At 48.9% G+C, this 24,581-nt stretch overlaps 1 protein-coding gene across 16 annotated transcripts in view; it reads right to left on the bottom strand.

Moving 5' to 3' along the window:
* Positions 1-453: 453 nt before the first annotated feature.
* The window catches only part of Ptp4E (Protein tyrosine phosphatase 4E), a 37,183-nt gene continuing 13,055 nt past the window's right edge, over positions 454-24,581 (bottom strand). For 7 of the 16 annotated variants that reach the window (XM_086835514.1, XM_086835508.1, XM_086835509.1 and 4 more), the window contains exons 3-12: positions 20,588-20,834; positions 20,238-20,513; positions 7,546-8,221; positions 7,041-7,489; positions 6,268-6,696; positions 4,049-6,201; positions 3,733-3,991; positions 3,535-3,663; positions 2,380-2,991; positions 1,035-1,884 (exon numbers count right to left, since the gene is read on the bottom strand). In XM_086835514.1, coding sequence (XP_086691640.1) covers positions 2,411-2,991; positions 3,535-3,663; positions 3,733-3,991; positions 4,049-6,201; positions 6,268-6,696; positions 7,041-7,489; positions 7,546-8,221; positions 20,238-20,513; positions 20,588-20,834 — 5,199 coding nt within the window. In that variant the 3' untranslated portion in view covers positions 1,035-1,884; positions 2,380-2,410. Of the gene's footprint in view, positions 858-1,034; positions 1,885-2,379; positions 2,992-3,534; positions 3,664-3,732; positions 3,992-4,048; positions 6,202-6,267; positions 6,697-7,040; positions 7,490-7,545; positions 8,222-20,018; positions 20,159-20,237; positions 20,514-20,587; positions 20,835-24,581 lie in introns of those variants that run through there. The other 9 variants (XM_086835518.1, XM_086835519.1, XM_086835520.1 and 6 more) reach the window with 6 other exon arrangements.

A 24,581-nucleotide genomic window follows, 5' to 3' on the forward strand; every position in this document is an offset into this window, starting at 1 on the left:
GAAAGCAGCAGCAAGTGACTGTGATTTCATCGATCTGGCAACCTTTGCGATGACGATCGAGAATCCGAGCGTTGCCAGATCGATGAAATCGACGAATTTGCTTGCTGCTGCTTTCTGTTCGCCTGGTACTTCAGATGGAAAAATGTAAAATTTATAAGGAATTTGGAAGGCAAGGTTGTTGTTGTTGTTGTAGATAGATTGTTGTTGTACAACAAGTTTTTGTTTGTTGTAGGCAATGACACAGCACTTTTATTTTTTTTAGACAATGACTCAGCACTTTTTTTTTTTTTTTGGAAAATGACTCCGTTTGCTGTAGGTAATGACTCAGCACTTTTTTTTTCTTTTTTGTAATAAGAATTCCCGTATAATCTGCATCTTTTGGACTGACTTACCTGTTTTCTACCAATCCCTTTATTCTGAAAATATAATACTCTTAATAAATAAATACAATCCTTTAATTTTCCAGTACACAAGTTTATTGTATATATATTGAAAGTATCGTTTTGGTCTGCCGCGTTACATTTTCTGGTTTTTGGATTTGAACAGAAGCAATTATAGTATATATTATTTATATATGTATATATTTGTATAACTAGCGTATATATCCGTATAATCCTTAGCTATTTTCGCATATATAGGCTAGTAGTTAGCGCAGGAAGCCAGGATCCAGTAGCAGCAGTCTAAGAGGACTCGCTGGCGGCTCCGCATGTCTGGTTCACTTTGAAAATATTGGACAGCTCATCTAGCAGGGTCTCGTAGCGGTAATCCACCCGAATTTCAGGGACATTGGTGCGGGTAATGTCGTTGCCCATGATTTCATCTTCATAGTAGACGGGCCCTAGCCACTGTTGCTTTATCTGGTTGGAAAAAAATAAAGGTTACTCTTAAACCTACTATAAAAGAGGATAAAACTCGAGGGATGAGGAAAGATACCAAATTTTTACACAATTTAAAACCAATTTTACTCTCTGCCCAAAAGTATGCTAGAAGTTCTTTCCAAAAAGGGCATTCAACAATAAATTCAAAACAAGCAGTTTGATTTGTTCATGGACTCTCAATATTTAAATTTATTGATTTTGTGTAGATGCACTTATTAAAAAAAAAAAATTAAATATATATTTAAATACAATATTAATATAAATGCTTACAATTATTGCTAGATATTGCCATTCTTTATAAATAGAAAAAGGCTCGGGGGCTCAACAAGATGCAGCTAGCAAACATTATTTCACTGACTAATCGTGGACTAAAGTCTATCAATAAAACCTAACCTACAGACACTCATACATATATATATATAATAAACATAATACACAATCGTTTACGGATAATAGTTAAAGGTCATAATAATAATAATAATAATAATAGTAATCGTCATAATAAATCTGGTAATGAAACAAATGTACAAATCTAAACAGAACTACAGAGCCAAGGGTAGGTAGTGGGTAGTAAGTGGTAGATAATAGGTACAGGGGATATAGATACACCTGAAGCTTAAGTTTAGTTAACGCTCTTGTTGGTTTGGTCTAATTTGGCGGCACTTTTTCATTAAATAAGCAGGCTAGCTGGCCAACAGCTACAGCTCTATGGCAAACAGGCACATAAATAATGGCACAGGCCAAAAAAGGGAAGCCTTCCTCAACTCATTTGACAGCAAACTCCGAATGCCGTTTTGTTTCTTCCTTCTTGTTCTTATTTTTTTGTAGACAAATCACAATCCAGCACATCACAGGCAGATTTTACGTACAGTTAATGTATGTGTGTAAAAAAATAACTACTACTACTAGGCAACAACAATATATCGTCGCATTAGGGAGAATATATTGTTGATAACCGCAGCAGCTCAGTATCCTCAGATTCCCGTCTCAGCAATGCCCTCGTCATCTGTAAAAATGTTTAAAAGGAATTAGTAAATGTTTTCTATTCATTTTATGCATAGAATTTACTACAATTTACAAAAATTTAAAACACAAAAAATTAAGATATCAAATTCGCTTTTCTTCTTTGAATGTCGAATGTTTTGTTGCTCTTTTTTCTTTTGTTTGGGTTTTAATGCCTTTACCGTAGTGGTGGTGCTGGTGTTTTAGGATTTATGTGTCATTTGTTAATTACTTTTTGCCGGTTTTGGTGCGGTTAGTTAATATCGTGTTTGTTTTAGTCGTGGGGGGAAAAAAGCGAAAAATATATTTAATTAAAGCAAATCTAAATTTTAGGCAATGCTGTTTGGTTGTTGTTGTTGGTGTACTATTGTTGTACTGTTGGTGTAGTGTAGTGTGTGTCGTTGTACTAGTTTCGTATTATTGTATTGTGCTTTTCGGTACGTTGTTGATGTTGTTGTCTGGTTGTGTTCTAGTGTTGTTTTTTGTTGTGGGTACAAACCTATTAAAAATTAAAGGCGACTTTAGCTATCTCAATACCACCAGCCATCGCCATCCTCATCCTCAGCGCCAGCAACAGCCCCATCCTTGGCCAGCTGCTGTTCATCATCGTCGTCCTCCGTATCGGTTTCAGTATCTGAATGGGATTTACTCGAAACTTTGCAGTTTCTCTCCTGGTCTAGCTTGGGATGATGCTCTAAAGATTCCTGAAGAATCGCATGCTCCTGATTGCTACTGCTGCTACTGCTACTGCTACTGCTGCTGCTACTGCTGCTGTTACAGCTGGCCGATGACAATGTGGCCGTTGTCTCATTGTTCAGCGGTTGCTGGTCATCGTCCTCGTTATCATCTTCGTCCTCATCGTCGTCCTCTTCGATACCTTGCTTAAGGCAATTGCTTTCGTTGGTAATTTCATGAGATTTTCGCTTTTCGTTGACCTCCGACAATGCCGGCTGCTGTGGCTGCTGCTGCTCCGTATCCTTGTCGGAGGCAACCATGAGATCCGGTTCCAGTTCCTCGGCCTTTGCCAGTGAGGCACGTATGGGCAGGGTTCCCATTTTCGTTTGTGGCTGTTGTAGCTGGCCACTAGGGCGCTCTAAGTAAATTTTAGTCACTTTTTTTGTGTGATTTTTTTTGCGATTTTTGTTTTTGAAGTTGTTTTTTTTATTTTCAAGTAATTTTATTTTGTATTTTTGCAGAAGAAGAAGCAGTTGTGGAATATGGAATGTAATATGTGTAAATTGTTAGGCATTTTGTGTGATTTACAATTGTGTTTAAGGTGTGTGTGTGTGTGTATGATTGTGAAAAGAAAGAAGAAAATCAATTATTTAAAAATATTATTTGGTTAGTTACAATATGTAAAAAAGAAATCAAATAAAAAAAAAAGGAAAACCTTGGTATAACCGCCACAGCCATCAAATAGAGTAAAACGTAAAAGCACCATTAATTAAATTAATAATAGCCCGAGAGTCCAGTTTTGTGTAGGTTTTGTTTTTGTTTTTGAAGAAATAATAAATTAATAATAGAAATTGAAATATCCAACAAAATTAAATAATAAATACTCTAACCGAATAGAGAGGAATACAAAATAGATAAAAAAGTTGTGTGGGGAAAAACGAGAAGAGCTACTAATAAGATTAGCAACCTTGGAACTCACCTTCGTAGCCATCGTTGGCATGCAGCTCCAGGGAATCGGCCAGCAGATGCTCCTTGCCCTCCAGCACTGCCAGCAAACACTGATGGATGCACACATACTGCTGCTCCGTCTGCACCATGACCACACGCTCTGCAAAAGCAAAAAAGGATTAGCGATCAAGAAAGCTTCCTTGAGATGGTGTGCTTAATAATTACTCACCCTTTCGCATGGCAAACACAATACCAAATATGTCCACATAGTCGGACTTGTGTATGTGCTGCAGTATCCGATCGAGGGCTATAAATGTGCCCGATCTGCCCACTCCTGCGCTGCAATGGACAATAATGGGTCGCGAATCGGTGCCAACGACATCGCGAAAGGCGCGCACAAATCGCACCAGCGATTGCGGTGGCTCCGGTACCCCAAAGTCCGGCCAGGTGGTGAAGTGAAAGTGTCGCATTATCCGGGATTCACAGTTCTGGAAAGAATTTCAATCAATTACTGATTCCATTTTAATATTCCAAGCCACACTCACCCTGGAAACCATAAATTCTGATATGCTCCAGTCATGGAAATGCGTATCCACTATTAGCTGCACCTTAATGTCGCCATAAAACATGGCCACACGATCCACAGGCCAATACTGATCACATTTCTCGCGTCCCTTCTCAAAGCAACGCGTCAGCATCACTATTGCCCTCGAATTGCTCTCCCAGCACATTCGCCAGAATTCCTCGCGGGTTGAATGCAGCGGTCCCTGGGTTACAATAAATTCACGCGGTGAATTATGACCCGGCATATAGTTGGCATTGATGTAATCGGAGCCATCGTCATCGTCCACCGGCTGAAGCTTGAAGCGAGAATGGTCGTAGGGCAGGATGTTGGTGAAACGATTCTTGGGACGATTGCAGGGCAAATTCGCAAAACTGCAGGGTTGATCGCGACCCACATGCTTTAGATCATCAAATTCCTCGCTGAAGCGAAAATCCGAGTCGGCTGACATCAGGCGATAGTGCTCGGCAAAATCCTTGACATGCACAGGACGATTTGGTATCACATAGCCCTCGGGCAGGGCAGCCAGCTCGTCTTGCATCCGTGCCAGCTTGCTGGCTCGTCGGATTAGCTGGCAGCGATGCTGGCAGTAGGCCACCAATAGCACCACTGCCACCAGCAGTACGGCGGACATGGTTAGGGCCACAATCATGGTATCGCTACGCTCCGTAGTTATCGGTGAACTATACGCCGTATCCGTGAATTTGTCCTCGTCGGTGAAGGCTCGCACCTTGATCCTGTACGTTGTCCCCGAGCGCAGCGGTCCGTTGCAGTATCCCGCGGGATGGGAGTCACAATTGGCCGAGCCGATGGTGAAATGCTCCGCCTCTAGTAGATTATTGCTCCTTCGTCGACTGCCATTTGAGCTTAGGAAGGGATTGTATGGCTCGATGGCCTGGTAGGGCAACCACACCGTATACGCCTGCACATCCTGCCAGCTGGGCATCTCCAGTCCGGAGGCATTCTTGCCCACATCTTCCGCCACAATGATGGTATAGTAACGCACCATGCCATGGGCATTGGAGAAGTATCCTTGCCGGAAGCTAATCTCAATGGTGCTGCTGGTTCGGCTCACCTCCAGCGGTGTAACATTCGCTTCTGGTATGGGTGGCGCTAGTATAGGCATCCGCTGGATGTACTCTCGCTCGGCACCGTAACCCAGCTCAGATTTCGCCTGTATCCGGAAAACGTATTGATTTCCAGGCACTAGATCTCCAATCCTGCCCTGCGTGGCATTCGCTGGGAATTCGTAGGTGGTCACATCGTCGCCTGCATCATCTGCATTCTGGCACGTTATCCTATAGTAATCGATGGGGCCATGCTGCTCCCATGGTTCCAGTATCCAATCGAAGGTTACCTCTCCTGGTTGCACATCGCTGGGCTGGAAGAATTCCACCTTGCCAGGCAGTGCGGGCAGCGTTTGGTAGCTCGCCGAAATGGGTGCACTGCTACGCATTAGCGTGCTCCCAGAAATATCCGAATCGGGGGCCTGGGTGGATCCAGATCGCACCACCACGGTGAATGTGTAATTATGATACGGTCGTAGTCCCTGCAGCGTAATCTCCGTCTTTTTGGTCACATTCTGCAACAATTGTGGCGCCTCCTCGTCCGCGCTTAGGTACTGTAGTTCAAAATCGGTATATTCACCAATGGGAGCTGTCCAGCGTAGGGTTATTTCACGAGCAGCCACCTGGCTGGCCACCAAATCCGAGATGGGCAGGGGATGTAGACGATATAGACGCTGTACTGGCAAACTGGCCACTCCACCGCTCACAGTCCAAACGGTCACGTTGTATAGCTTGCCCGGCGTCAGGCCATTAAAGCTTAGCTTACGTTCCGTATCATTGGCCAGCTTCTCCTTGTCCTTGATCTTGGGGTCACCCATTGAGAAGCGATAGATATCGAAGCGTGTGCTAGCCGCCGGCGTTGGTGTATAGCTCAACGTGATCGTCTCATCCTGGCCCAGTTCATGACCGGCATTGGCAATGAAGACATCCGACTGGATGAGCGGCATGGTGCGCGTGGAGAGGTGTGTGATGCCGGAGCGAATGCCATTGGAGCTGGCCTGAACCTCGAAACGATATTGCCGGCCTGGGGATAGATCCTCGATGGGTACCCGCACACTGGGCGAGCTCACTGCAAGGGGTTTAGGTATATTATATATCAATCGATACTCAATATATATCTCTCATTTATACTCACAATCCTCCAGTTGGGTAACATTCTTGAATTCCACACTATCCGCATCGTCGGTGGGCCACCATTTGAGGCTGTAAAAGTCTACGTGGCCATCGGGACGTGGCCACTCCAGTGTGAGATTACGTGAATCCACCAGGGGCACCACATTCGATACCGGTTGCGGTGGCATCGTTACATTCAGCTCCAACGGATGTGGACTCTCCACACCAAAGCTGACGGTGTTCACCTGAACAATATAACGTTCTCCATAATGCATATCCTCAATCCGAGCCTCGTTCCTATGCAAACCGGCAATGCGTTGCCAGGGTGAGGCATCTGTGCGATAGCGTACAACATATTCACTGAAATCACTGCCCTCCGGCGGTTGCCAATGGAGAACCACCAGGTTCGTGTGCACCGTTTGCAGGGTGAGATTCTGCGGTGGTTTGGGAACTGTGTGAGATAGAGTAAAGGAAGATTGTAAATAATACAATTTAATAACCTAGAAGAGAAGAAATCTTGCTATACAACCACTATAAACTGGTTTTATGCCACTCATTAGGAGCTTTATGGCTCAATACAGCTCGCTCAGTTGATAATTCAACAGGATTGCGGCATATATTAACGCATCAGTTAATATTCTGGCATTGCAACAAAGTATTTTCAACCCAAAACCAGTTTGTATTCTATGCTCAAACGCGTGCTTATAATTATAACCATTAAATATTAATTTAAAGGCTATTTAAGTATCACATTAATCGATGAAAAGCATTTCTAAAAACGGAAATCGGACTCACAAACTGCCTGGAAATAGGTGTGTGGCTCGCTGCGGATTCCATGGCTAATGGCATACACCTTCACCGTGTAACCGGATCCCGCATGCAGATAGTTTATCGTTAGCGTCGTCTCATTGGTGGCTATCGTTCGCTCCTCGCGTGTTCCATTCCTTTGATAGTGAACCTCGTAGCGATCCTGACGTGAATTCACATCGCTTCGCCAGCTGACCATCAAACCCTGATCGATGCTTCGCAGCTCCTGGATGAGAGGTGCCGCTGGACGGGTGAATCGGGTTATATAGCTGGCATTGGAGGCCACCTCCATGGATAGAGCCTGAACGGCAATCATATAGCGACGTCCGGGTAGCAATGAATCCAGTGTATACTCGGTGAGATTGGTACGGATCTGTGTCTCTGAGGCGACGGGAAATGTGGGTGTTGCTTCGCTCACATTGGTCTGCTCATGGTAGCTGCAAAACATTTCATTTAATATACATTTTTGCTAATAAAACTCTCCTTCTTTTACCTTATTTTATAGGCATCCTGTCGTCCCGTCTCCGCTGGCTCCCAGGAAATGTGCAGCACATTGCTGTGGTCATCAAGGAATCCGCTCAAGCTTCTCACCGGACGCGGACGCAGCGTAACAAAGCCACTTGTGGGCCAGGAGTTCACATTATCCGCTATGGTCTTCACCACCACCTCGTAGGTACGACCCGCCTCCAGGACATCCGGATAATCAAAGTACACAGAGTCTCCTTCGTTACGCGGCACATTGAAGATGCGTCGCGAGGTGGAGAGCATCACCTGGTAGCCATCGAATTCACTGTACGTGCTCGGTGGCTTCCATTGCACCCGAAAGGAGCTGGCTGTGGTGTAGGCCTCATCGAAGGTGACATTGAGGACGCGCTCCGGTACGGTTAAATACCTTGCCGTTGTGGGTACCGATGATGTCTCATCCTCGGAGACGGTCTGTACCGATATATTGTACTCCCTGCCGGGTACTAGTCCTTTGAAGGCCGCCTGAGCCGGTCCTGGTGGCTCACCCTCTTGCTCCACATACAGCACACTCTGGATGGCATCGTCGGGCGTTATGGAGACCTTGTAGTGGGTGTAAATCCCAGCGGGATACGGCGGTTGCCACAGCACGAGGAGCGTTGTCTCATTGCGGAACCAAACGATGAACTTGCCAGGCGTATTGGGCTCTGAGGAGATGATGGAGAGCACGAGATGACGGAGAGGATGCAATGTGAGTTGGAATAATGCAAACTAAACTCTAAATCTAATGTTTATGGTCTAAGGTGAACTGGTGTTAGTTGTATAATTGTGGTGAGCTTGGGATTAGACTAAGACTACGTTTTGGGGAATACATTAAGCAGGAGAGGTTATGTACAGAGTTCTTTAGGAAATCATATTTGCTTGGAGGATAATAATTAAATTAAAAAAAATCTATTTAAAAACTTTAGGAATAATAAAGGAATCATTTCTGACCCTATAAATCATATATATTCTTGATCAGCATCAACCTGCTCCTGGACCTGCTACTGGACCTGCTTCTGGACCTGCTCCTGGAGCTGCTCCTAGCTGCTTCTGGACCTGCTCCTGGAGCTGCTCCTAGGTGCTCCTAGCTGCTTCTGGACCTGCCCCTGGAGCTGCTCCTAGCTGCTCCTGGACCTGCTTCTGGACCTGCTCCTGGACCTGCTACTGGAGCTGCTCCTAGCTGCTCCTAGCTGCTTCTGGACCTGCTCCTGGAGCTGCTCCTAGCTGCTCCTGGACCTGCTCCTGGAGCTGCTCCTGGAGCTGCTCCTAGCTGCTCCTGGACCTGCTTCTGGAGCTGCTCCTGGAGCTGCTACTGGACCTGCTCCTGGACCTGCTCCTGGAGCTGCTCCTAGCTGCTCCTGGACCTGCTTCTGGACCTGCTCCTAGCTGCTCCTGGACCTGCTTCTGGACCTGCTCCTGGAGCTGCTCCTAGCTGCTCCTGGACCTGCTTCTGGACCTGCTCCTGGAGCTGCTCCTAGCTGCTCCTAGCTGCTCCTAGCTGCTCCTGGAGCTGCTACTGGAGCTGCTCCTAGCTGCTCCTAGCTGCTCCTGGACCTGCTTCTGGACCTGCTACTGGAGCTGCTCCTAGCTGCTCCTAGCTGCTCCTGGACCTGCTCCTGGAGCTGCTCCTAGCTGCTCCTGGACCTGCTTCTGGACCTGCTCCTGGAGCTGCTCCTAGCTGCTCCTAGCTGCTCCTGGAGCTGCTACTGGAGCTGCTCCTAGCTGCTCCTGGACCTGCTTCTGGACCTGCTACTGGAGCTGCTCCTAGCTGCTCCTAGCTGCTCCTGGACCTGCTCCTGGAGCTGCTCCTAGCTGCTCCTGGACCTGCTTCTGGACCTGCTCCTGGACCTGCTTCTGGAGCTGCTCCTGGAGCTGCTACTGGACCTGCTCCTGGACCTGCTCCTGGAGCTGCTCCTAGCTGCTCCTGGACCTGCTTCTGGACCTGCTCCTAGCTGCTCCTAGCTGCTCCTGGACCTGCTACTGGAGCTGCTCCTAGCTGCTCCTGGACCTGCTTCTGGACCTGCTCCTGGAGCTGCTCCTAGCTGCTCCTAGCTGCTCCTAGCTGCTCCTGGAGCTGCTACTGGAGCTGCTCCTAGCTGCTCCTGGACCTGCTTCTGGACCTGCTACTGGAGCTGCTCCTAGGTGCTCCTAGCTGCTTCTGGACCTGCCCCTGGAGCTGCTCCTAGCTGCTCCTGGACCTGCTTCTGGACCTGCTCCTGGACCTGCTACTGGAGCTGCTCCTAGCTGCTTCTGGACCTGCTCCTGGAGCTGCTCCTAGCTGCTCCTGGAGCTGCTCCTAGCTGCTCCTAGCTGCTCCTAGCTGCTCCTGGAGCTGCTACTGGAGCTGCTCCTAGCTGCTCCTGGACCTGCTTCTGGACCTGCTCCTGGAGCTGCTCCTAGCTGCTCCTAGCTGCTCCTAGCTGCTACTGGACCTGCCCCTGGAGCTGCTCCTAGCTGCTCCTGGACCTGCTTCTGGACCTGCTCCTGGACCTGCTTCTGGACCTGCTACTGGAGCTGCTCCTGGACCTGCTTCTGGAGCTGCTTCTGGACCTGCTTCTGGACCTGCTACTGGAACTGCTCCTAGCTGCTCCTGGACCTGCTTCTGGACCTGCCCCTGGAGCTGCTCCTAGCTGCTCCTGGACCTGCTTCTGGACCTGCTACTGGAGCTGCTCCTAGCTGCTCCTGGACCTGCTCCTGGAGCTGCTCCTTGAGCTGCTCCTAGCTGCTACTGGACCTGCCCCTGGAGCTGCTCCTAGCTGCTCCTGGACCTGCTTCTGGACCTGCTCCTGGACCTGCTTCTGGACCTGCCCCTGGAGCTGCTCCTAGCTGCTCCTGGACCTGCTTCTGGACCTGCTCCTGGACCTGCTTCTGGACCTGCTCCTGGACCTGCTACTGGAGCTGCTCCTAGCTGCTCCTGGACCTGCTTCTGGACCTGCTCCTGGAGCTGCTCCTGGAGCTGCTCCTGGAGCTGCTCCTAGCTGCTTCTGGACCTGCTCCTGGAGCTTCTCCTAGCTGCTTCTGGACCTGCTCCTGGAGCTGCTACTGGAGCTGCTCCTAGCTGCTCCTGGACCTGCTTCTGGACCTGCTCCTGGAGCTGCTCCTGGACCTGCTTCTGGACCTGCTCCTGGAGCTGCTCCTAGCTGCTCCTGGACCTGCTTCTGGACCTGCTCCTGGAGCTGCTCCTAGCTGCTCCTAGCTGCTCCTAGCTGCTCCTAGCTGCTCCTGGAGCTGCTACTGGAGCTGCTCCTAGCTGCTCCTAGCTGCTTCTGGACCTGCTACTGGAGCTGCTCCTGGACCTGCTACTGGAGCTGATCCTGGACCTGCTCCTGGACCTGCTACTGGAGCTGCTCCTAGCTGCTTCTGGACCTGCTCCTGGACCTGCTACTGGAGCTGCTCCTAGCTGCTACTGGACCTGCCCCTGGAGCTGCTCCTAGCTGCTCCTGGACCTGCTTCTGGACCTGCTCCTAGCTGCTCCTGGAGCTGCTCCTGGAGCTGCTCCTAGCTGCTCCTAGCTGCTCCTGGACCTGCTACTGGAGCTGCTCCTAGCTGCTCCTGGACCTGCTTCTGGACCTGCTCCTGGAGCTGCTCCTGGAGCTGCTCCTAGCTGCTTCTGGACCTGCTCCTGGAGCTGCTCCTAGCTGCTTCTGGACCTGCTCCTGGAGCTGCTACTGGAGCTGCTCCTGGACCTGCTTCTGGACCTGCTCCTGGAGCTGCTCCTGGACCTGCTTCTGGACCTGCTCCTGGAGCTGCTCCTGGAGCTGCTCCTAGCTGCTTCTGGACCTGCTCCTGGAGCTGCTACTGGAGCTGCTCCTGGAGCTGCTCCTAGCTGCTTCTGGACCTGCTCCTGGAGCTGCTACTGGAGCTGCTCCTAGCTGCTCCTGGACCTGCTTCTGGACCTGCTCCTAGCTGCTTCTGGACCTGCTCCTGGAGCTGCTACTGGAGCTGCTCCTGGAGCTGCTCCTAGCTGCTTCTGGACCTGCTCCTGGACCTGCTACTTTAGCTGCTTCTGGACCTGCTCCTGGACCTGCTACTGGAGCTGCTCCTAGCTGCTTCTGGACCTGCTCCTGGAGCTGCTCCTGGAGCTGCTCCTAGCTGCTTCTGGACCTGCTCCTGGAGCTGCTCCTAGCTGCTTCTGGACCTGCTCCTGGAGCTGCTACTGGAGCTGCTCCTGGAGCTGCTCCTAGCTGCTTCTGGACCTGCTCCTGGACCTGCTACTTTAGCTGCTTCTGGACCTGCTCCTGGACCTGCTACTGGAGCTGCTCCTAGCTGCTTCTGGACCTGCTCCTGGAGCTGCTCCTGGAGCTGCTCCTAGCTGCTTCTGGACCTGCTCCTGGAGCTGCTCCTAGCTGCTTCTGGACCTGCTCCTGGAGCTGCTACTGGAGCTGCTCCTGGAGCTGCTCCTAGCTGCTTCTGGACCTGCTCCTGGACCTGCTACTTTAGCTGCTTCTGGACCTGCTCCTGGACCTGCTACTGGAGCTGCTCCTAGCTGCTCCTGGACCTGCTTCTGGACCTGCTCCTGGAGCTGCTCCTGGAGCTGCTCCTAGCTGCTTCTGGACCTGCTCCTGGAGCTGCTACTGGAGCTGCTCCTAGCTGCTTCTGGACCTGCTCCTGGACCTGCTACTGGAGCTGCTCCTAGCTGCTCCTGGACCTGCTTCTGGACCTGCTCCTGGAGCTGCTCCTGGAGCTGCTCCTAGCTGCTTCTGGACCTGCTCCTGGAGCTGCTCCTAGCTGCTTCTGGACCTGCTCCTGGAGCTGCTACTGGAGCTGCTCCTGGACCTGCTTCTGGACCTGCTCCTGGAGCTGCTCCTGGACCTGCTTCTGGACCTGCTCCTGGAGCTGCTCCTGGAGCTGCTCCTAGCTGCTTCTGGACCTGCTCCTGGAGCTGCTACTGGAGCTGCTCCTAGCTGCTCCTGGACCTGCTTCTGGACCTGCTCCTGGACCTGCTCCTGGAGCTGCTCCTAGCTGCTACTGGACCTGCCCCTGGAGCTGCTCCTAGCTGCTTCTGGACCTGCCCCTGGAGCTGCTCCTAGCTGCTTCTGGACCTGCTCCTGGAGCTGCTCCTTGAGCTGCTCCTAGCTGCTACTGGACCTGCCCCTGGAGCTGCTTCTAGCTGCTCCTGGACCTGCTTCTGGACCTGCTCCTGGAGCTGCCCCTGGAGCTGCTCCTAGCTGCTTCTGGACCTACTTCTGGACCTGCTACTGGAGCTGCTCCTAGCTGCTCCTGGACCTGCTTCTGGACCTGCTACTGGACCTGCTCCTGGACCTGCTTCTGGACCTGCTACTGGACCTGCTACTGGAGCTGCTCCTAGCTGCTCCTGGACCTGCTACTGGAGCTGCTCCTAGCTGCTTCTGGACCTGCCCCTGGAGCTGCTCCTAGCTGCTTCTGGACCTGCTCCTGGAGCTGCTACTGGAGCTGCTCCTAGCTGCTCCTGGAGCTGCTTCTGGACCTGCTCCTGGAGCTGCTTCTGGACCTGCTCGTGGAGCTGCTCCTGGAGCTGCTCCTGGAGCTGCTCCTAGCTGCTTCTGGACCTGCTCCTGGACCTGCTACTGGAGCTGCTCCTAGCTGCTTCTGGACCTGCTCCTGGACCTGCTACTGGACCTGCTACTGGAGCTGCTCCTAGCTGCTTCTGGACCTGCTCCTGGACCTGCTCCTGGAGCTGCTCCTAGCTGCTTCTGGACCTGCTCCTGGACCTGCTTCTCGACCTGCTCCTACACCTGCCCCTGGAGCAGGTCCAGAAGCAGCTAGGAGCAGCTCCAGGAGCAGGTCCAGGAGCAGGTCCAGGAGCAGCTAGGAGCAGCTCCAGGAGCAGGTCCAGTAGCAGGTCCAGAAGCAGGTCCAGAAGCAGCTCCAGGAGCAGGTCCAGTAGCAGGTCCAGAAGCAGCTAGGAGCAGCTCCAGGAGCAGGTCCAGTAGCAGGTCCAGAAGCAGGTCCAGAAGCAGCTAGGAGCAGCTCCAGGGGCAGGTCCAGAAGCAGCTAGGAGCAGCTCCAGGAGCAGGTCCAGGAGCAGGTCCAGAAGCAGGTCCAGGAGCAGCTAGGAGCAGCTCCAGGGGCAGGTCCAGAAGCAGCTAGGAGCAGCTCCAGGAGCAGGTCCAGTAGCAGGTCCAGAAGCAGGTCCAGAAGCAGCTAGGAGCAGCTCCAGGGGCAGGTCCAGTAGCAGCTAGGAGCAGCTCCAGGAGCAGGTCCAGGAGCAGGTCCAGAAGCAGGTCCAGGAGCAGCTAGGAGCAGCTCCAGGGGCAGGTCCAGTAGCAGCTAGGAGCAGCTCAAGGAGCAGCTCCAGGAGCAGGTCCAGAAGCAGCTAGGAGCAGCTCCAGGGGCAGGTCCAGAAGCAGCTAGGAGCAGCTCCAGTAGCAGGTCCAGGAGCACCTACGAGCAGCTCCAGTAGCAGGTCCAGTAGCAGGTCCAGGAGCAGCTAGGAGCAGCTCCAGGGGCAGGTCCAGAAGCAGCTAGGAGCAGCTCCAGTAGCAGCTCCAGGAGCAGGTCCAGAAGCAGCTAGGAGCAGCTCCAGGAGCAGGTCCAGGAGCAGGTCCAGAAGCAGGTCCAGGAGCAGCTAGGAGCAGCTCCAGTAGCAGCTCCAGGAGCAGGTCCAGAAGCAGCTAGGAGCAGCTCCAGGAGCAGGTCCAGGAGCAGGTCCAGAAGCAGCTAGGAGCAGCTCCAGTAGCAGCTCCAGGAGCAGGTCCAGAAGCAGCTAGGAGCAGCTCCAGGAGCAGGTCCAGAAGCAGGTCCAGAAGCAGGTCCAGGAGCAGGTCCAGAAGCAGCTAGGAGCAGCTCCAGGAGCAGGTCCAGGAGCAGGTCCAGAAGCAGGTCCAGGAGCAGCTAGGAGCAGCTCCAGTAGCAGCTCCAGGAGCAGGTCCAGAAGCAGCTAGGAGCAGCTCCAGGAGCAGGTCCAGAAGCAGCTCCAGTAGCAGCTCCAGGAGCAGGTCCAGAAGCAGCTAGGAGCAGCTCCAGGAGCAGGTCCAGGAGCAGGTCCAGAAGCAGGTCCAGGAGCAGCTAGGAGCAGCTCCAGTAGCAGCTCCAGGAGCAGGTCCAGAAGCAGCTAGGAGCAGCTCCAGGAGCAGGTCCAGAAGCAGGTCCAGGAGCAGCTAGGAGCAGCTCCAGTAGCAGCTCCAGGAGCAGGTCCAGAAGCAGCTAGGAGCAGCTCCAGGAGCAGGTCCAGGAGCAGGTCCAGAAGCAGCTAGGAGCAGCTCCAGTAGCAGCTCCAGGAGCAGGTCCAGAAGCAGCTAGGAGCAGCTCCAGGAGCAGGTCCAGGAGCAGGTCCAGAAGCAGCTAGGAGCAGCTCCAGGAGCAGGTCCAGAAGCAGGTCCAGAAGCAGGTCCAGAAGCAGCTAGGAGCAGCTCCAGGGGCAGGTCCAGAAGCAGCTAGGAGCAGCTAGGAGCAGCTCCAGGAGCAGGTCCAGGAGCTGGTCCAGGAGCAGGTCCAGTAGCAGGTCCAGGAGCAGGTCCAGAAGCAGGTCCAGGAGCAGGTCCGGTAGCAGGTCCAGTAGCAGGTCCAGAAGCAGGTCCAGAAGCAGCTAGGAGCAGCTCCAGGAGCAGGTCCAGAAGCAGCTAGGAGCAGCTCCAGGAGCAGGTCCAGGAGCAGGTCCAGAAGCAGCTAGGAGCAGCTCCAGGGGCAGGTCCAGAAGCAGCTAGGAGCAGCTAGGAGCAGGTCCAGAAGCAGGTCCAGGAGCAGCTCCAGGAGCAGGTCCGGTAGCAGGTCCAGAAGCAGGTCCAGAAGCAGCTAGGAGCAGCTCCAGGGGCAGGTCCAGGAGCAGGTCCAGAAGCAGCTAGGAGCAGCTCCAGGAGCAGGTCCAGAAGCAGCTCCAGGAGCAGCTCCAGGAGCAGCTCCAGGAGCAGGTCCAGGAGCAGGTCCAGAAGCAGCTCCAGGAGCAGGTCCAGAAGCAGGTCCAGAAGCAGGTCCAGGAGCAGCTCCAGGAGCAGGTCGATAAGCAGCTAGGAGCAGCTCCAGGGGCAGGTCCAGAAGCAGCTAGGAGCAGCTAGGAGCAGCTCCAGGAGCAGGTCCAGGAGCTGGTCCAGGAGCAGGTCCAGTAGCAGGTCCAGGAGCAGGTCCAGAAGCAGGTCCAGGAGCAGCTCCAGGAGCAGGTCCGGTAGCAGGTCCAGAAGCAGGTCCAGAAGCAGCTAGGAGCAGCTCCAGTAGCAGGTCCAGTAGCAGGTCCAGAAGCAGGTCCAGAAGCAGCTAGGAGCAGCTCCAGGGGCAGGTCCAGGAGCAGGTCCAGAAGCAGCTAGGAGCAGCTCCAGTAGCAGCTCCAGGAGCAGGTCCAGAAGCAGCTAGGAGCAGCTCCAGGAGCAGGTCCAGGAGCAGGTCCAGAAGCAGCTAGGAGCAGCTCCAGGAGCAGGTCCAGAAGCAGCTAGGAGCAGCTCCAGGGGCAGGTCCAGGAGCAGGTCCAGGAGCAGCTAGGAGCAGCTCCAGGAGCAGGTCCAGAAGCAGGTCCAGGAGCAGCTCCAGGAGCAGCTAGGAGCAGCTCCAGTAGCAGCTCCAGGAGCAGGTCCAGAAGCAGCTAGGAGCAGCTCCAGGAGCAGGTCCAGAAGCAGGTCCAGAAGCAGGTCCAGGAGCAGCTCCAGGAGCAGGTCCAGAAGCAGCTAGGAGCAGCTCCAGGGGCAGGTCCAGGAGCAGGTCCAGAAGCAGCTAGGAGCAGGTCCAGGAGCAGCTAGGAGCAGCTCCAGTAGCAGGTCCAGGAGCTGGTCCAGAAGCAGGTCCAGGAGCAGGTCCAGGAGCAGCTCCAGGGGCAGGTCCAGAAGCAGCTAGGAGCAGCTCCAGGGGCAGGTCCAGGAGCAGGTCCAGGAGCAGCTAGGAGCAGGTCCAGGAGCAGCTAGGAGCAGCTCCAGTAGCAGGTCCAGGAGCTGGTCCAGATGCAGGTCCAGGAGCAGGTCCAGAAGCAGCTAGAAGCAGGTCCAGGAGCAGCTAGGAGCAGGTCCAGGAGCAGCTAGGAGCAGCTCCAGGGGCAGGTCCAGGAGCAGGTCCAGAAGCAGCTAGGAGCAGCTCCAGGGGCAGGTCCAGGAGCAGGTCCAGGAGCAGCTAGGAGCAGGTCCAGGGGCAGCTAGGAGCAGCTACAGGGGCAGGTCCAGAAGCAGCTAGGAGCTGGTCCAGGAGCAGGTCCAGAAGCAGCTAGGAGCAGCTCCAGGGGCAGGTCCAGGAGCAGGTCCAGGAGCAGCTAGGAGCAGGTCCAGGAGCAGCTAGGAGCAGCTCCAGTAGCAGGTCCAGAAGCAGCTAGGAGCAGGTCCAGGAGCAGGTCCAGAAGCAGCTAGGAGCAGCTCCAGTAGCAGGTCCAGAAGCAGCTAGGAGCAGCTAGGAGCAGCTCCAGGAGCAGGTCCAGGAGCTGGTCCAGGAGCAGGTCGAGAAGCAGGTCCAGAAGCAGCTAGGAGCAGCTCCAGTAGCAGGTCCAGAAGCAGCTAGGAGCAGCTCCAGTAGCAGGTCCAGGAGCAGGTCCAGGAGCAGGTCCAGGAGCTGGTCCAGAAGCAGCTAGGAGCAGCTCCAGGGGCAGGTCCAGTAGCAGGTCCAGAAGCAGCTAGGAGCAGCTCAAGGAGCAGGTCCAGGAGCAGCTAGGAGCAGCTCCAGTAGCAGGTCCAGGAGCAGGTCCAGGAGCTGGTCCAGATGCAGCTAGGAGCAGCTCCAGTAGCAGGTCCAGTAGCAGGTCCAGAAGCAGGTCCAGGAGCAGCTCCAGTAGCAGGTCCAGTAGCAGGTCCAGAAGCAGGTCCAGGAGCAGGTCCAGTAGCAGGTCCAGTAGCAGGTCCAGAAGCAGGTCCAGGAGCAGGTCCAGAAGCAGCTAGGAGCAGCTCCAGGGGCAGGTCCAGTAGCAGGTCCAGAAGCAGCTAGGAGCAGCTCAAGGAGCAGGTCCAGGAGCAGCTAGGAGCAGCTCCAGTAGCAGGTCCAGGAGCAGGTCCAGGAGCAGGTCCAGAAGCAGCTAGGAGCAGCTCCAGTAGCAGCTCCAGTAGCAGGTCCAGAAGCAGCTAGGAGCAGCTCAAGGAGCAGGTCCAGGAGCAGCTAGGAGCAGCTCCAGTAGCAGGTCCAGGAGCAGGTCCAGGAGCTGGTCCAGATGCAGCTAGGAGCAGCTCCAGTAGCAGGTCCAGTAGCAGGTCCAGAAGCAGGTCCAGGAGCAGCTCCAGTAGCAGGTCCAGTAGCAGGTCCAGAAGCAGGTCCAGGAGCAGGTCCAGTAGCAGCTCCAGGAGCAGCTCCAGTAGCAGGTCCAGGAGCAGGTCCAGTAGCAGCTCCAGGAGCAGCTCCAGTAGCAGGTCCAGTAGCAGGTCCAGGAGCTGGTCCAGAAGCAGGTCAAGGAGCAGGTCCAGAAGCAGCTAGGAGCAGGTCCAGGAGCAGCTAGGAGCAGGTCCAGGAGCAGGTCCAGTAGCAGCTCCAGGAGCAGCTCCAGTAGCAGGTCCAGGAGCTGGTCCAGAAGCAGGTCAAGGAGCAGGTCCAGAAGCAGCTAGGAGCAGCTCCAGGAGCAGGTCCAGGAGCAGGTCCAGGAGCAGCTAGGAGCAGCTCCAGTAGCAGGTCCAGGAGCAGGTCCAGGAGCAGCTAGGAGCAGGTCCAGGAGCAGGTCCAGGAGCAGCTAGGAGCAGCTAGGAGCAGCTCCAGGAGCTGGTCCAGGAGCAGGTCCAGGAGCAGGTCCAGGAGCAGCTAGGAGCAGCTAGGAGCAGCTCCAGTAGCAGGTCCAGAAGCAGCTAGGAGCAGCTCCAGTAGCAGGTCCAGGAGCAGGTCCAGGAGCTGGTCCAGAAGCAGCTAGGAGCAGGTCCAGGAGCAGGTCCAGGAGCAGGTCCAGGAGCAGGTCCAGGAGCAGCTCCAGGAGCAGCTCCAGTAGCAGGTCCAGGAGCTGGTCCAGAAGCAGGTCAAGGAGCAGGTCCAGAAGCAGCTAGGAGCAGCTCCAGGAGCAGGTCCAGTAGCAGGTCCAGAAGCAGGTCCAGGAGCAGCTAGGAGCAGCGCCAGGAGCAGCTAGGAGCAGCTCCAGAAGCAGCTAGGAGCAGCGCCAGGAGCAGCTAGGAGCAGCTCCAGGGGCAGGTGTAGGGGCAGGGCGAAAAGCGGGTTCAGGAGCAGCTCCAGAAGCAGGTCGAGAAGCAGGTCCAGGAGCAGCTAGGAGCAGCTCCAGGGGCAGGTCGAGAAGCAGTTAGGAGCAGCTCCAGGAGCAGCTCCAGAAGCAGCTAGGAGCAGCGCCAGGAGCAGCTAGGAGCAGCTCCAGGGGCAGGTGTAGGGGCAGGGCGAAAAGCGGGTCCAGGAGCAGCTCCAGGAGCAGCTCCAGGAGCAGCTCCAGTAGCAGGTCCAGGAGCAGGCAAGTCTTTCTAGCAATATCCGAGCAAAAAAAGAAATTTTTCTAAAATTTCCCAATTTTTTTAAAGAAAGAAAAGGGGTTACATCGTTAAAATTTTCAAAAATCGGCCAAAAATTCACATTTTAAATGGAGTATGCAGTTTTATTAACCTACTAAAAATAAACATACGGCTGTTTTCTGAATTGAAATTAATGCATTTTTGGCTTAGTTATGAATTTTTTAAATTTTTATTAGTCGAAAAAAAATTGCATGTAAAAATTTAGTTAATATCGGCTAAAAATGGTATTGGACCTTCAGTCAGAAGCTTAAAAGAAAGTGAAGGAGTCATTTCCGAACCTATAAATTATATATATTCTTGATCAGCATTAACAGCCGAGTCGATCTAGTCATATTTGGTCGAAAAATACATTTTTCAAAATTTTTAAATTTTTGCAAAATAAGGTTACATCGTTAAAATTTTACAAAATTTAAAAATATTTTAGTTTTTTTACATTTTAAATTAAGTATGCAGATTTATAACCCTGCTAAAAACTAGCATAAAACAGCATTCCAAATTGAATTTAATGCATTTTTGGCTTAGTTATGAGATTTTAAAGCTCGGATTAGTCGAACAAATTTGCATTTAAAAATATCAATAAATATTGATTTAAAGAATGCGAATATTTTAGGCTTAATTTGACAAGTTTCCTATTCCTAGAGTATTCCAAGAATATATATTAAAACTTCGGTATTCCGAAGTTACAATCCATCTATATCTAACATATTACAATTTCTTCAATATATATTTTTCTAACACAAAACTTTCTTTTCTTTTTCAGGGAATATTTACAAGGTGTCTACGCTCAAAGGTTGTGTGAAATAATATCTAAATGAAATAATTTACAAATTTACAACGTACATTTAACAAACTACAAACAAAGTAAAGCAAATAAAGACACAGCACACTCCACACACAGTGGCCACCAAATCCGAAGCCAATCTACGGGGAACCAATCTTAGTTTATCTATATTTTCTATTTTTCTATTAAATCTTGCCAAATTTGAGCGCCACTGCATACAAGCGTTAAAATTCTCAACTGAAATGTCAACAATTTATTAACAAAGACAAAACATTAAGCTAATTAAGCTGATTTGCTGATTCAAGAGGTGTTTTTTTAAGGAGCTGCAGGATTAATATTCAAAAAGTAGGATTTAGGTTAGGTTTCGGTTACCTTTAAGGTGCTCTTTTCAATCTTTCAATCTCATTCTCATTAAACGCCGCCTCCTCGATTTTAAAGATTTGTGAATAGAGTTAAAATATGGTTAGTTTTTTTTGTTTTTGGGGTATTTGGAGTATTTGTTCCCATCACCGGATTACACACACGATTTTTGTAATTAAAAGTTGCATCGGCGATTTGGACTGCGTGTTCCTTGTCGCTGACCAGACTTACTTGTGGTGAAATTGCGACTGGTATAGGCCACCGATTCCTTGCCCTGATAGACCGAATATGCCTGCACCTGGTAGGTGCCACCAGGTGTCAGTTCCTTGGCCGACACCTGGGTCTCATTGCCGGACAAGGAGTAGCTCCGCTCGAAGGGTAGATCCGTGAGACCGAGGACACGGATGCGATAGCCTGAATATCTACCCGTTCCAGGAGGTCGCCACGTTATGAAGGCACTTTTACTGGAACGCAGCTGGACACTCAGATTTGCTGGTGGATCAGGTGCTGATTTTTTGAGGGAAAAAGATCATGAATTAGTATTAATTCTTTCATTTTTAATTGCAGTTTGCCGTACTCACCTGTTGTTATATTCACCGTCCAGGTGAGCAGCTCCTGATGCGTGGAATTTGTGTAATACAACCAAAAATTGTACTCTGTCCCTGGCAATGCTCTCGAGAACTTGATGTCCTTGCCAATCTCACTTGCTGGAATCGTGGTATTTGGTTCAGGAAACCCAAAAGGTGGACTGTAATCGATCCTGTAGAAGGCATTGTCATTGCTGCTTGCATTCGGAACATTAATCACCAAATCAGCGGCATTTGTGTGCTATTACAAAGGAATATATAAATATTATATTAGATATTATATTTTTAGCTATAAAATTAATAATATAATACTCTTATTACAATAAAAACCTCAAGTAATTAAGAAGAAAGCAATGGAAACCTAGCTAGCTATGACTTAAGGTGTCTTTCTATAAATAAATACTAAAATACAAAACCATTTAATTAAAACTAGGCAAATATATCACTTTTTAACCGCAAAACTGAGCTGATTTCATTTTTTATTTTCTATTTCTAAGAAATGGAACAAGGTAAGTACACAGAAAGTTGAAGTAAAAACCGAAGCTTATATTATAGGTATTTATATATTATTTATGTCAACATTACTAATGCAAAATTGTTATTTAAATTGTCAAAAGGGAACTAATAATGATTCCAAAATGCTCACAAAAAACTCACTCAATAATTTATTTTCCCCAGTCTTTTTGCCTTTTCCCAAACACTTGATATAATAAACAATAATTATCTAGTGAACAAATGCAATTAGAATGCCAAATGAATAATTTAAATTAAAATGAAAGCAAATATCAATTTGTCAAGTGAGACTTTCCCCCTCGTAAATCAATTTAACCATGAATCCTCAAGGGTATTTCAATCCGTATTTAATTTGAAGGCTCTCCTTAGATCCGTCGTATTCACCTCATATAACTGACCTACATTCTACCGTTTCATCATCATTCTTGCCCGCCGATCCCCCATTAATCACGCAGATAACAAAGTGCCTACTGTATATATAGTATAATGACTGTAGATAAGAGAAGCTTGAATCTGTCGACGATCATTACGATATAGTATAGTATATAGTATATGGAAATGACTCACAGTTGAAGGGTTCCGCCATATGCAACTGATTGCATCTCGTGCATATTATTTTATATTAAATTATGTAAAAAATAAAAAATAAACGCCAACAGAGAGTGCCCCCGACCTCAACGCATCAGTTATCATTTGCCAAGGCGGCCTTCGGCATGATCATCTACTATATATGTATATATAATCTTTATAGATGGGATTACAATGGGTGTTTTTTTCACACATAGCAAAAAAATAACTAGGCTTCCTATTCGGATCCAACTCTGATATCATTTTCGTTGTAAACAAATTGGAATAGAAATTCCTTTGCGGAATCAATCATGTTTCCTGTCTGGACTGCGGCTTTAATTGCAAATATGCCAAAGATATAAATATATAAACAAGAAATTGGATTACAAAGGCTTTGAAAGGCATGCGTAAATAGGGATTTCACATAGAATAAATAAAAACCGAAGGGTTTTTAGTTACATGGGAATTTTTGTGCACTTAATCCTTCCTAAATCCCATTATTTATTTATTATCTAGTGTCATATTGATATCAGTAACTTTACCATCTAAATTCCCTACACAAACCCTATATATATATGATTTAACTATCAAGCCACCTGTTTATAATTGCACATTATAAAAGTATATATACATTTCCATTATTCAAGTAGTAAACTTCTGATAATTACCCACAAAAATAGTGTACAAAATTCGAATGAACAGATCCCGATATATTTTGTTTTATTGTTTTCTGCTTGCCAACTTGTTAATTTCCTACCGTCGTCCGATCGTCGGATGGTGCTTCATATAAATATATTTAATATATGTATATGATACGAATGATAATGACGCTAATCACGTTTTGATCGTTATTCGGATATTAGGCTAAATGCTGACGTCATTGGCCGCATTACGGATATGGGGAATATCGCATTTCAGATGCTTCAAAGATATATGGATATATATAAGTAAATACAGGCAAGCAGCAGAGATTTTAAATGGAATTTCCGATTGCAATGGAGAAAGAAAAGAAATGTTGGGTGTCCGGAAAATGGCAATTGAAAGGCGAGTGTGTTGGACGACAAAACTATGAATGGGAAAAAGCAAGCATTTTCCACGCGATTGAAAAAAAACACACTCATTAAATCACTGAAAAAAAATTGTACTATAATAAAAAAAATAGTATTTATAATAATAAATTAAATGGAAATAATATGCAAGGCACAGACCAAAGAAAAATCACACCTACAAATGCAACAATAAATACACCAACAAACACACCAACAAAGAAAATTCGATTAAAAAAGCGCTCATTAAATTAAAAAGAAAAAACAATTAAATTAAAATAAATTATGGAAGCTCAAGTGTATACACCTTTGCAGTTTCCTAATGAAATATAGGATCGTATCGAAAATCGATTCTAACTAAGCTTAAAATATTATTTGAATCGATATTTATTGATATTTTAATAGGACCATTTATTCAACAAATCAAAATTTAAAATATGCATAACTATGCCAAAAATGCATTAATTTGAAATCGGAAAACGTTCCTGCATACTCAGTTTAAAATTAAAATTTTTGTAAATTTTTGATAATTTTAACGATGTAACCCCTTATAAAATTTTGAAAAACATGTTGAAAATTTATTTTCGACCGGATATGGCTAGATCGATTCCCCTGTTAATGCTGATTAAAAATTTATATGGTCTATAGGGTCGGAAAAGACTCCTTCACATAGTTTCAAGCTTTTGACTAAAAAATAAAATAAAAAATCCCTATACTAATACATGAATTATGTAACAAAAATTAATAAAAAGTATACAAGGCTATTGTTAAAAATAATATGTAATTTTAAAATATATATATGTGAAGCAACTTAACAATATGTTTAATAAATATACACAACTTTATCACCTTTTATTCCTGTGCACTTCAACAGTAGGAGGAAAATCAAATTTTCCTACGCTTCAAGTGAATGCAATTTGAATATGATTTCTTAATTCTGTTTTGCAGTTGTTGCCAATTTTACCTACTATATTTTTTCCTTTACTATTATTTTGCTTTTTTTTATTGCATGTCACATGCAATCTGAGTAATAGCAATTACAATAACAACAATAAATTGCATGTGAAAACGGAAGTTAAATGGGTTTTTAGGCAAATTAAGGCAAAATAAAAAACGTATAGGCCTTCCCCCATATTTTGCATCTTTAATGGCACGCCCATATATTAGCACCTCCGATTACGCCCCTTCCTGTCCACCCCTCCTTTATTTTCGCCATTATTTCCTATTTAATAATTCATTTCTTCTTTTGTCCTTCATCGTTTTGTGTGCATATTAATTTGCAAAATTAATGTGACCTCTAAGCCTAAATGGTCGCACACTAATGATCATAATTAGGATGATGATGGGCGGGCGAGAAGAGCTTAAATATTCTATAATAAACAACAAATAACAAGCTACGCCAGGGTAGGAAACAAAAGAGTAATCATTGTTTAATAAACTCTGAACGTAGTTCCTTAAAAAATTTATCTATATATACATATATAATCAAGTATTTTAAACAACAAAAGAGATCCCGGCAACAAAAGACTATTTCCTTTTTAATAAACAAAAAGCACAGACAACAAAAAGAGAAGCTAATAAAATTAAACTATAAGAAATTGACTTGATAAAGCCTTAAATTAAATTTTAATTAACTTAACATACTAAATGGAATAAGTTACTAAATGATTTTAGTTAACTTTAATTTCTACCTCTTCCAACTGCAATAACTAATTAAATAGTTTAAATTAAACGCTTGCTAAATACTTCCTACGACACATCGATTAGTCATTCGATTTCAATAATTGGTGCAATCGATTATTTCGATTATTTGCCCATACTAACAATTTGTTTAATCGAACATTTACTTTGCTTTACTTTAC

This window comes from Drosophila serrata, unplaced genomic scaffold (genome assembly GCF_035046125.1).
Source record: "Drosophila serrata isolate PLE 108 unplaced genomic scaffold, ASM3504612v1 contig_276, whole genome shotgun sequence".
In the NCBI taxonomy this organism is placed as follows: domain Eukaryota; kingdom Metazoa; phylum Arthropoda; class Insecta; order Diptera; family Drosophilidae; genus Drosophila; species Drosophila serrata.